This window comes from Periplaneta americana, chromosome 10 (assembly GCF_040183065.1).
Source record: "Periplaneta americana isolate PAMFEO1 chromosome 10, P.americana_PAMFEO1_priV1, whole genome shotgun sequence".
In the NCBI taxonomy this organism is placed as follows: Eukaryota; Metazoa; Arthropoda; class Insecta; order Blattodea; family Blattidae; genus Periplaneta; species Periplaneta americana.
Window position 1 is genome coordinate 162,152,207 of NC_091126.1, and position 13,353 is coordinate 162,165,559.

Here is a 13,353-nt window from a genome sequence, read left to right on the forward strand (position 1 = left end):
CTATAATATAATCGAAATATGGAATTTTATCGCGGACTGCTCCTGCAAGTACTACAGGACAACCCGATAATCAGTTCCATTTTTTATCACTTAATTGGTCGACAGACAGATTCAAAAGGGCTGGGTACATCGCAAGCTTTATAGGATGGTAATTGAATCATGGTTAGGCACTAGTTACATCTTTCTATACACAAACAACAAACAGCATGAACTATGAAACATGAGATTTCTAAACTACACTGTCTCACTCACCCTTTCTTTTTTTCCGCATCTTCTTCTTTCTTGAGAGTAATTTGCCGGGGGAAAGCTTCCCTCCAGTGGACGGACGTCTCTTTTCAGAATCAGCATCCCAATACCACTGAGCGAGGTAGAAATGCCTGGCATATGTCAATGCTTGATCATTCTGCCCATTTACAGCAAGATAGTCTAGGAGTACTCGCTGTAAGAACTGGGTACGTTCTTCCTCAGAGTCAAGCTCTTCAGTACCCCTGTCCTGAAAGTCAAGATGTAAAACAGTCAACAGTTAATACTTAATGTGCAGAAATCTGATCTGAACAAATGTAACATTGTAAAATGTCTTTGCAGAAGGAAAGGTTACATTATCATAATAGACCGCTCTCTTAAATTGACTGAGCATATTGGAAATTCAATCAATGACTTTCCCAAAACACGATAGGAAATGTTTGATATAAAACAATTTTTGCAAATCTAATCTTTCAGGTAAAGCTTCCTGTAAAGCAGATTTGAATAATTTCAAGGGAAAAATTGTTCCGGGGCCGGGTATCGATCCCGGGTCCTCCGGGACGTTCAACCAGAGGTCCTGGGATCGATACCCGGCCCCGGAACAATTTTTTCCTTGAAATTATTCAAAACAATTTTTATCTCGAAAAGAAAGCAAAATCGAGCAAAATTGTATTACACTTTTTAGTTTGAAACATCTCAACCCTCTGAAATTAATAACATTACTTACAGTTCATCATATATATAAACTCATTAATTCTTAAAAAAAATTCCCTGCATGTGTATATCATCATCATCAGTTAGCGCTACAACCCGGGGTGGGTTTTGGAATCCTTAACAACAGCCTTCCATCTTACTCTGTCCTTTACCATGCTAGTCCATCCTCTCACTCCCATAATTTCAAGATCTTTGGATACCTCATCCATCCACCTTAACTTTGGTCTACCCTTTCTCCTCCTGTTATATAGTCTATCCTTTAACATTTTAATAGGAGTGCGTGTTTCAGGCATCCTGTTTACATGGCCTAGCCATCTCAGTCTTTGAGCTTTCATAAATTTTACATCTTGACATCCTATCAGGTTAAGAAGTTCATTGTTGGAGCGTATCCTCCATCCTTGATGATCATTGACTGGGCCAAAGATTCTACGCAGAATCTTCCGTTCAAAACTTCTTAAGGAGTTCTCGTCTCTCTTTGTAAATGTCCATGTCTCTGAACCAAAGGTAACTGCATGTGTATATCAAAATGTTCAATATCCAATGCTTGGTGCAATTTTGCTAAAGAAATTCACAGGAAAACTCTATACGCCGTAATATTTATCAAAATAATAAGAATTACTTTATTTTCCGCAAATGAATATATATTTTTTTGCAAACATTTCTAAGCTGGGCATATGTAGAATTCCAAAGGTTGTCTAAAGTTGCATTTCCTGTACCATATTTAAATATGAACAAATGAAAGTAAGTCTACACTGTATTAAAAGAGTAATTGCTGGACAGTTTTAAAAACTCCTGAACTAATTCGCTTTGCTAAATTTAATTTCTTCTTCTTTTTCTTCTTATACTTCAAGTAATAATACTAGTAGTGTCCAGGGTTTATGTATAGTTTGACAACTTAAAGTGAAACCCTGTAAAACACGCCAACTTCTGGAATCTCTCTCTTTCTTTCTTCTCTCTCCCTCGCTCCTCGTCATTCAGTCACCAATCACCACGTAAATATCTGAGAGGGTGTGTGTGGGCATCGCGACCAATAGAAGAACCACTCTCCAGTATTACCACAATAACGGATTCTTCATTTTTGCCTTGACTGTCGGCTAGGAAGGTTCCATTATGCTAGCATTGCAGGCAACTAGTCAACCTTTTAATGCTTTTGGTAGCAGGTTTGACAAACTGTGAGTGGAGCTGCAAGTACATAGTGCATAGTGCTCTCTCCCTTCCCCCCGTGCTTTCTCACTTGCTCCTCCCCAAGACAGCAAGCGCTCACGTAGTAACTCGGTCAGGGTTTCAGTTCAATTTGTCAATCTATACATAATATTATAGATTAGCCTCTATATTATCCATCATGGTGGTCTAGTGGTTAGAAAACTGGAGTTATAATCCTGTGGATCCAGGTTCGATCCCCAGTGCACCCCTAATTTATAATATGTTTGACAAGCCAGTGGTCCAGGTAACATAGAGGTTTTCTCCAGGACCTCCAGTTCCCCTGTGGCATCCCAACAACTCTCCATCATCTCATCTTATTGCGGGTATCGTAGATCTGCCTTCTATAGCACAACCTGGGCAACGACTGTTGGTAGAATGGGGGAAAAGTTGCCATCTAAAATTATTTTCATTCACCGAGGAGTCCACACCTGTGGAGTAACGGTCAGCGCATCTGGCTGCAAAACCAGGTGGCCCGGGTTCGAACCCCGGTCGGGGCAAGTTACCTGGTTGAGATTTTTTCTGGGGTTTTCCCTCAACCCAATACGAACAAATGCTGGGTAACTTTCGGTGCTGGACCCCAGATTCATTTCACCAGCATTATCACCTTCATTTCATTCAGACGCTAAATAACCTGAGATGTTGATACAGCGTCGTAAAATAACCAAATAAAATAAAAATGAAATTCACCGGAATGCATGAAAATTATTATTGCCAATATAATAATTAAAGAACGTAATAAGGAATCGAGAGAAAAACATTTCTTACCACTGAATAAGGCAACAGAGAGAGTGGCTATGTATTCGTGAAAGTTTTGGTCGTTCATAATAAGAATATAGAAGGAACACAAGGAAAGGATTGTTTCAGAATTCTACACATCTCAAATCACCAGGTATGAAGAGAGGAAAGCATTCACTAAATGAGTTGTTGTATATGACTTTAAAAATGGTGTCATCAGGAGGGCAATACAAGATTTTTACGTCGAAGAAAAAAAAAGAGTGTGAACAATTTCGAAACACCTGCCAGTAATAAAACAGAAGGCAGATTTTTCATGGCGAAAAACATTTTTGGAATGAGTCGTGAAAAGCGGATGGTTGGTCATTAATGCTCCAGCAGATGGTGATCGACATCCCAATAGTACAATGTCAGCTATATCTGTAGATCTGCGTCAAGTTCGGTTATTCCCGAGCACTGGGGGAGATAATGGAGTTCTTATCCTTGCACAATATGCAATGTGGAGACGGATATACAGCTAATCTATGGAGATGAGCAGCCAGATAGTCATGCCCATTGTATAATCTTAACAGTGCGATTGTTGCTTTCCAGGAAAATCTGGAATTATTTCTGTATTCTTTTGTAAAATATTTCACTGTTTCTCGCCACTTTTCCTTTGAAATTCATAATGTACTCTCTCTTTTATGGTTTTCTCGATAAGTAGTTTTGATGAATGGAAGTTGATGGCTGTGTTATTGAGTTGTTTAGCTTTCCTTCTACTTGTCAGTGGGTAACAACTCTACCAATTTTGACGCTGAACCAGAAGTAGTAAACACTTTCCTAAAGCAACTACTAAAGTTTGGTTTGACTCTCAATGCAAGAAAATCACAAGCAATCCTAGTGGGATATCAACGTCTATTATGCAATATTACTCCTGCTCTTCCAGTCAAGTTAAACGACACAATAATCCCTTTTGCTTCCTGTGTTAAAAACCTTGGAGTTTACTTTGATACGCATTTAAACTGGAATAACCAAGTAACCCATATTACCAAAAAAGTGCTTTCCATACTACATTCCTTAAACAGCATTCGAAAATCCCTTCTGCTATCATTCAAGAAAATACTAGTAGAAACTCTAGTAATGCCCCATTTCGATTATTGTGATTTTCTACTGACTGACCTCAATGTCAACCAGTCGCAAAAATTACGTTTTCATAATTCTTGTGTTCGCTTCATCTGCGATGTCCGTCACGCTGACCACATTACCCCATCCTTCCAAACTCTAAACTGGCTACAGCTTAACGAACATAGAAATTTTCATTCTCTTGTTCTCCTTTTCCAAGTCCTTCACACTTCTACACCTACCTACCTTGCCTCTCGTTTCAGTTACCTGTCATCATATCATAATCTCTTCACACGCACGCAAAATAGCCGCATACTAGCCATACCAACACATAAGACATCATCGTATTCATCATCATACACAATCTAGCTCTCGCACTTGTGGAATACCCTACCCAGTGACATCAGAGACTGTCGGAATTTAGTAGCGTTCAAAAGCAAGCTTATTAAGCATTTTCTTACTGCGTAGAGTAGGTTTAATTTGTACTTAGTCAATAAAAGAAATGCTTCTCTCTTCTTAACTTTTACAATAAACTGTCTAGCTTTTATTAATCAGTTAATCTTTTAGTACTTTGATTTTTATTGTATCTGTAAATGTAATATTAATTCTACACCTACCTACCTTGCCTGACGGCCTTATCTCTACCAGGTTAAATAAATAAATATCACATTAAATCCTTCAATAAAACAGTAAATCTTGATTGAATCAAAAACAACAATTCAATCTATCACATCACAGAACTATCTAACCAACAAAGCAACAGAAATCCACAATTCAATGAAAGTACTTCAAGGACAACAAAAAGAGATAGTTCTACAATGGTTCCCAATGAGGGATAGATGAAAATGAGACGTGAAATAAATGCCAATCCAAAAGAAAGATTCTGACTGAGAGAGCAGATATTGTAGATGGGAAATCGATAGATCTAGTGTAAATAAAGGAATACCAGTGCAAAGAGCATTCAGTCCTTTTTTGTAGTCGAGACCTGGGTGGACAGTAATACATTTCGAAAATGCAGTCAAAATGAGAGCGTAGGTGTCCAGACAAATGCAAACTCTGGACATAGTAATTTAGATTTAAGCTACCATGGAAGTAATTAATAAATGAATGTATAACATTTCATACCACTTTCTTATCAGCAGTAGCATTGTCCTCTTGCTCCTTTTGTTCTTCAGCTTTTATTTCATTGATGATTTGATCAATTGTATTGAGTTTCAATTGAGACAACACAGCATCTTTCCGCAACCTCGCAGCCACCACTCCCAGATAGTCCAGCGATGCCACTCGCAGAGACATATCAGTGCCTTTATTTACAAAGTTGCTCACCTAAAATAAAAAAATACAAAAAAACATAGTTAATTATTACTCAAGAACTCAATATCCTGCTTAACTGGAATAATGGTAATGTAAGATGGGTTACTCCTAAGATCCTGAAGCTTTAGTGTCTGCAAGTAAAAAAATTACCTTAAAACAATAGTTATAAACTAATCAAGTTTTACTCAAATTCGTTAAGCTGTTACAGTTTCAGGTGTAGCACAGCAGATCTATATTACCTATATGACATTTAGATAACAGAATGATTTCCAAATACTTTTCACTTTAAATGAATATGTAATAACATTTCTGTAATTGATGAACTTCATTAAACACAAACAAAACAGTGTAATATGATTCTTATTATTGTCAAATGATGGCTAAATCAATGACACTACGATTGGTGAGTTGAGAAGTGAACAATCTTCATCTCTTCTTGATCCAGAGTCTTCCATGAAGAAGAGTTAGAGGAAGTTGTTTTATTTTGAGATGCCTCTGAATTGTTGTGACATCTGAGAGAGGATCTTGTACCGTAATCTTAAGAGAACCTCCCATTTTCTAAAACAGGCTGATCATCAAATGATAACGTCAGACAATTTCTTCAGTTACCGGTATTTTAATTCTTAAGCTCAGCACATATTCATTCCAATTCATTCAATTTTCCCCTTTCCATTACTTCTTTCTGTATAAAAGAAATGTAATACTACAGTTTGTATTGTAATTAAAAGAAAATATATCAGTCTGTCTGTAATAATCTCACCAATAAAGTGTCTTGACTAAGGCTTCAAATATTCGAATTTTAATGATACCAAGTTCACAACAAAGATGTATGAAAGGGAGTGAATCCTATTATGTAAAACATTTTTTTTTGTCAATCAAATCATCTATATTGCATTCCGTAAGAATATTTTTAAAGTTATAATAATAATAATAATAATCTGTGGCGCTACAGCCTGTGGAGGGCCTAGACCGACCAGCCGGCTGCTGGCCTCACGCCCACATGTCGAAGCAGAGGTGGACGATCATCCAACCAGAATGGTGGTATCGTGTGGTTAGCACGATGATCCTCCCAGCTGTTATAGCTGGCATTTGCAACCGGATTTCGCTACCTATCGTACCTCCCCAAGTGCATCACGATGCTGGGTTGGCACCGGTCCCATACACTGGCCGAAATTTCATGAGAAAATTTCTTCCCCCATGAGGACTCGAACCAGCGCGCATTCCGTAACGTGAGTCCTAGGCAGGATGCCTTAGACCACGACGCCACAGTGCGGGACTTTTTAAAGTTATACTCTATTTAAATTACCCACCACTTTCAAAACAATGCTAGTTCTCAAATGCTTCTGATTCAATCAACCATTTAGAAACACTAAATTTTAACAGTAAAAAGGAGATAAGAGATTATCAAAAGTGTGCAGTTTTATGCTATAAATGTCTCCTTAGTCAAACCTAATTACGTATTTACAGATATCTGGTTTCCAGAATAATTCTTCTATTAGTGAAAATTGTTATTGCTCCAACAATATAAAAAGAACCTGGAAGTTCCAAGTATCACCTTACATATGTAATTCAAATTTCCCGGATTTCTTGGATCTATGCAAACATTGTGGTAGACTACACAACTAATTTTAGATATCTGTTTTTCTCTTTATTCCTGTTTTAATACAGGTTGTTGTTATTGATTAGTCAACTGTCCGAAGACAGATTGGAACCTCGTAAGTGACGCCAATAAAAAAAATACTCATGACGCAACGAAGTCAGGAGATAGTGGGCTAGGGTGGCCAGTTCCTTTCCCCCCTCTATTGCATACATAGTTGACTAGTAACATATTTCATTAATCAGACTTAAGAAGCTGTATACAAACAATTGAGAAGTACTTACTGCCTGATAATGGATGTACATATCAGCCAGAACCTGAATCAGAGGTATTAATACAGATATCAACTGGAAATATTAATCTGGGATGTGATAGTGAACACAATACATTCCATATCCTTGCTAGCTAGCAGAACAATTTAGAAGTTTCTTCTTTCTGAACACACCCTATTGTAATTTTTTTTAGAAAAGGGGTAGGCTATATGCTAACAACAAGCAACGCCAACTACAGTCCTTTTCCATAAACATAATATAGCTGCTCTTGTTGAAGGTACCGTAAAATTGGATTTAATTTTCAATGGAAACAGTCCATGTAATGACATCTAGTAAGGAGATGTCAGTACTAACTACAGTCCTCTCCCATAAACATAGCTGCCATAGTTCGAGGGATGTAAATACATTCCATTTTAATAATAATTACGGTAATTAACGTTCTTGATTTTGTAGGCTGAAATGAATTATTTATAATATTCAACTGCTTCCCTTTAATTATTTATTTGAGCTTGAAATATGTATATCTCATTTTCAATACAAACGGTTGTGACATCTGGTAAGCAGATGCATTAATACAATTCAGACTTGCACTTTGTGATATTTCCTTTTTTGTACAAATAACGTCAACTTTATTATTCATGTAATTAATATTTCTTCAAATTTCCTACATTTCGCTTATCGAACAGGAGATATTTGCCATGCTCTCTGTTGAACGTACATAAAAATAATATGACAGGATGGAGGAATACAAAGGGATATTTTATTGAAACTCTTTCTGAACAGGGTCAATATTTTCAACGATAATCAATTGGAATGCAAGATGATGATTAATAATCTCTGAAATTCGTTGCCCAATATTTCAACAAGAATGTCAGTTTTATGTTATTAAAGGGAGCACATAGTTGCAAGATTTGACACTGGATGTCGTGTTATCTTGTTGACCAATACCGAAAATACGATTTCCACGAACATTGTTAATGCAATTAATTTCTTAATCCTTTTATGTCTACTCAGTAATTCTTGAAGAATAGTTCAGTCATTATTATTATTATTATTATTATTATTATTTTACATTTTCTGTATCATAATTTTTTAGGGTAATTTGAGTCCTCTAGAATCACAATCCACAACATCCAAAAAATTATTTATTCTTTAATAATTCATAAACTTATATAAAACAAACGATTTTACTTTAAATATTTACAATTATAATAGATGGCATATTTAAAATTATTACTGCCAAATGGTAATTTGTGAGATGAACTTTTTGTTTAATTGCACAAAAAAAAAAAAAAAAGAGCAAGTTTTTGGATATTGTGAGTTATGATTCTAGAGGACTCATTTATGTTATCATATTATTTCAATTTCATGTGTTGATGTGACGACTCTGAGTTCAAATCTTGGTCACAAATAAAGTATTGAGATTTCAATATTGTTTGCTTCCTTATTCTTTTTACACCCCAAGAACATGATTTCCTTAAACGAAATTTTTCATCACTGCCACGCAATACGCATTTAAATAATTGGGGCATACTGTTCCTCATAGAATTACTGCTTCGTTCTTTCTTTTCTGAGTGTTTTGTGTGTTCTCTCACTGAAAAGAGAAAAGCGTGCAATAAAACACGTATTTCATATTAAATTAAAGCTAATTAAATATTCATGTTCTGACTGAAACTCAGAAAAACTATGACTGATGTATACTGTACCAGAAATAAAATAATATCTAACTAAGTGTTCAAACAGTCAAGATTTCCAACGATAATTAATTACAATGCATAGTGGTGGTGGTGATGGTAATAATAATTAATTATAAATTAATAATTAATTGTTTTAATTTAAAATAAGTTTACATAACTCTTTTCCCTAGGCTTGCTAATTATGTAGTCTATCCCTTCCATTTATAAAACCTTATTGATTGGTATTTAGACACTGGCGCCCCTACAGGGTTTGAAAGACTACGAATATAATTCCACAGATTCTAATCAAAGAAACAAAAATATCTGAAATCTAGATAAAAAAAATGTTAAAAGGATTATCTTACAGTTTATGATTCTGCTGCTAGATCTCCCTTCATATGGCTTTTCTGAACCGAAATGTAAAATTATATTTGGGTTTAATGTGAATTTCTTTCTTACTTTTAGTAAAGTATTACTTTCCAAATTAGGTTCTCCGTTTGACATACAATTATGTCTCATTTTCGCGACACAATTTGTTTGAAACTACGCATTTAATTAAATTTGACACAATTAGGACAGTTGATGTACAAAAAGTCGAGGACTAATAATTGTCGGAAATTAATTTATATTAAAAATTGCAACACAAAGGTCCAAGAAAATATTTCAAAAGTGTAATAATTTGGAATCAAACATTTTAAAGACTCTGGAATCCAGATACAAAGTGTTTTTTTTTTAATCCATGGCGCTACAGCCAAGACTGACCAGCCAGCTGCTGGCCTCACGTCCACATGCCGAAGCAGAGGTGGACGATCATCCAACCAGAATGAAGGTATCGTGTGGTTAGCACGATGTTTCCCCCAGCCATTATGGCTGGTTCAGGAAATTGGATTTTTGCTACCTATCGTAGCTCCCTAAGTGCATCACGATGCTGCGTGGGCACCAGTCCCATACACTGGCCGAAATTTCATGAGAAAATTTCTTCCCTCACGAGGACTTGAACCAGCGTGCATTCCGTGACGCGGGTCCTAGGCAGGATGCCTTAGACTGCGACGGCACGGTGCGGGATGATACAAAGTGTTATAGAAGATTTTTTATACTTGCATGATTTTCCCTCTGGATATCGTGTTATATCCTTTTGTCCTGTAAAAGGTAAAGGTATCCCCGTAACATGCCATGAAGGCACTTGGGGGGCATGGAGGTAGAGCCCCATGCTTTCCATGACCTCGGCACTAGAATGAGGTGGTGTGGCCGGCACCACGCTCTGACCGCCTTTTACCCCCGGGAAAGACCCGGTACTCAATTTTATAGGAGGCTGAGTGAACCTCGGGGCCGTTCTGAAAGTTTGGCAACGAAAAAAAATCATGTCACCACCTGGGATCGAACCCCGGACCTTTCAGTCCGTAGCCAGCTGCTCTACCAACTGAGCTACCGAAATGTAATGAAATCCTCTTCCTTATTCATAGTAAAACAAATGGCTCTTTTTCCAATTAGGCTTTTCCTTCTAACAAGCAGTTATAATTCATTTTCGTAAAACAATGTTTTTGAAACTGTACATTTAACTAGATTTGACATAGTTGAGTGTATTGTTGTACAGAGATTCCATGGTAAATAGTTATGAGGGATTAATTCTTTTGTCCAAATTTTAGCATATATTATGTTACATAAATCTTTTGACAATTCAAACATTCCTCTCTATTTAGAAACATCTTTTTAGAGTCTGAGAATATTTTATTTACAAATTTCCTAGTCGCCTACTAATTATGTAATCTATTACCTCCTTCTTTATCCCATATTCATATTAACTGGTACTCAGACTCTGGCGCCTCTACAGGAGTTTGGAAAAACTATCAACATAATTTCACAGATTCTCATCAAAAACTAGGAATATTTAGACACTGGCGCCTCTACAAGACTTCGATAAAACTAACATTATTTCCAGAGCTTCTCATTACAGAAACGAGAATACCACCATAATCACGTGAAAACATTGCTGTCTTATAGATTGGATTTTCCTTCAGACAACCTATTACACTCATTTTCGGATTAATTTAATTAATGTATTGTACATTTAACTCAATTTTTGCTGTAAACAGAGTGAAAGTTTCGCAAATCTGTCCATGTTATGTACTCATTTCAAGCTTCAAATATTTCTTATGAATTATGAAAATTTCAAGGAACACAATCTAATTACAGGAATTGAGTGAAAAGGTGAAGCATTTTAAACATTCTTAAATTAATGCAGTTATTAATTTGCTTGTGGCAGGCTGTTTAATTACTCTGTAATTCCTCTCCTTTAAACTCAAGATTATAATTACCTAGTATTTAGACACTGGCGCCTCTACAGGGCTTTCAAAATACTGCTACTAATTTCATGGATTCTCACAAAGAAACAAGGGTACCTTAATTTCCCTGTCTAGTTCTTGATTGCATTGCCCTTCAGACATCCAGTTACACCTACTTTCGAAATTCAATTTATTTCAGCATCGTGAATTTCACACACATTTTACTGTAAACACACAAAACTTAATAATTTTTTCCATGTATAGCCCAATGGAAAATTTTATTTTAACTCCTTTTAAGATACAGCAAATATTTCAAAGAAGTAATGATTTGGAATCCAACATTTTGGAGACTCTGGAATCTAGATACAAAAGTGTTACAGAAGGTAATTTTATACTTGCATGATTTTGCCTCTGGATATCGCGTTTCATCCTTCTGTCCTGTACCAAAATGTAATGAGATCTTTCTCATTCATTGTAAACGAAATGATTTCTTTCCCAAATAGACTTTTTCTTCTAACAACTAATTATACCTCATTTTCGTAAGACAATGCTTTTGAAACTGTAGATTTGACACAGTTGGATTTGTTATTGCACAGAGATTCCATGATAAATAGTTGTGAGCGTAATTAATTAGTTCAAATTTTAACATATACTATGTTACATAAATCTTTTGGCGATTCAAACATTCCTCTCTATTTATAAACAACTTTAGAGAACATCAACAAATTATAGGAATAACAGTATGTGAAAAGTGACATCTTTTTAGAGTCTGAGAATATTTTATTTACAAATTTCCTAGTGGCTTACTAATTATGTAGTCTATTCCCTCCCTCTTTGTCTCACATTCATATTGATTGGTATTTAGACTCTGGCGCCTCTACAGGAGTTCTGAAAAACTTTCAATATAATTCACAGATTCTCATTAAAGAACTAAGAATATCCGCCTAATTACATGTAACCAATGCTGACATCTAGATTGCATTTCCCTTGAGACAATCAGTTACACCCACTTTCGGAATACAATTAATTTGTATATTGTGTATTTAACTCAATTTTTGCTGTAAACAGAGTCAAAGCAAAGTAAATCTGCCCATGTTACACATTTCTTTCGAGGTTTTGAATATCCCCTATGCATTGTGAGACAAAACAAAAGCGAATTACAGGAATTCAGTGAAAAGTGGAAATCAGAGGATCCTTAAATTTATTAAATTTATTATTTTGTTTGTGGCAGGCTGAGTATGTACTCTGTACTTCCTCTCCTTTAAAACTGGGTTCATAATCACTTGGTATTTAGACACTGGCGCCTCTACAGTGGATTCAAGTGACTTCCACTAACTACAGGGATTCTTAGAAATTAATATATACTTTTCAAGTTTTAATATATATGACATATCTTTTCAGGTTGTAAATTTTCCTCATGTATAAAGAAGAATCTTAGTAGAACACACATTACAAGAATTCACTGAGAAGTGACATCTCTTAGAAAAGCGTGTAATTAAGTAATTAATTAATTCAGTATGGCCTGTTGATTATGTAGTCTCTTCTTTTTCCGCCTCTTCCCATGGCAGCACTTAGTATTTAACCAGTGGCACTTCTACAAAAATTTCAATAACTGCAAATAATTCTACAGATCCATAACAAAGAAATAAGAATATCTTAAGTCCTCTGCTTATTCATGTGTAAACAATGCCGCCTTCTTGACTGAATTTCTTTTGACACAACTAGTTACGTCAACTTTCGGAATAGAATGTAATGCAATTAAATTGCGTGTAATGCAATTTTTACTGTAAAAAGAATCAAAGCTTAGTAACTCTGTCCAAGTACATACTATAGAAGAATGATAGGCTTATAATTCAGAAGGAAAATACATCTTGTAACTTGTGCTCCACTCAGTATTCGAACGAATTTCGCTATCAGGCATTCTGTTACTTCAAGTAGTGGACTTCTTATAATTATATATATATATATACACAAAAAAAAATTTCATGGTACAAATAGTAGCATAAGAGAACTCTAGTGGCTGTTAGCAAACTTCTTTGCTTTCTTTCCCATTCTTGTAACTGTTTCCTAAATCTCTTTGGAAATAAAGAATAACATTTTTAACACTGTCTTTTGCTTTTTGAGTCTGTTGAGTTCTCTATCTCGTTAAAATTTCACAAAGATTTTTTAATGAACATTTTCACTCCAATTCATTCAACCTTACATAGCTCTGACACACT

The 13,353-nt window shown here is 35.6% G+C and overlaps 1 protein-coding gene across 3 annotated transcripts in view; it reads right to left on the reverse strand.

Annotated features, from left to right (window-relative positions):
- Nipped-B (Nipped-B cohesin loading factor) overlaps positions 1-13,353 on the reverse strand; it is a 228,697-nt gene that overhangs the window by 61,904 nt on the left and 153,440 nt on the right. For all 3 annotated transcript variants that reach the window (XM_069838332.1, XM_069838333.1, XM_069838331.1), the window contains 2 exons: positions 5,119-5,319; positions 253-493 (listed from right to left, as the gene is read on the reverse strand). In XM_069838332.1, the coding sequence (XP_069694433.1) occupies positions 253-493; positions 5,119-5,319 (442 nt within the window). The remainder of the gene's footprint in view (positions 1-252; positions 494-5,118; positions 5,320-13,353) is intronic.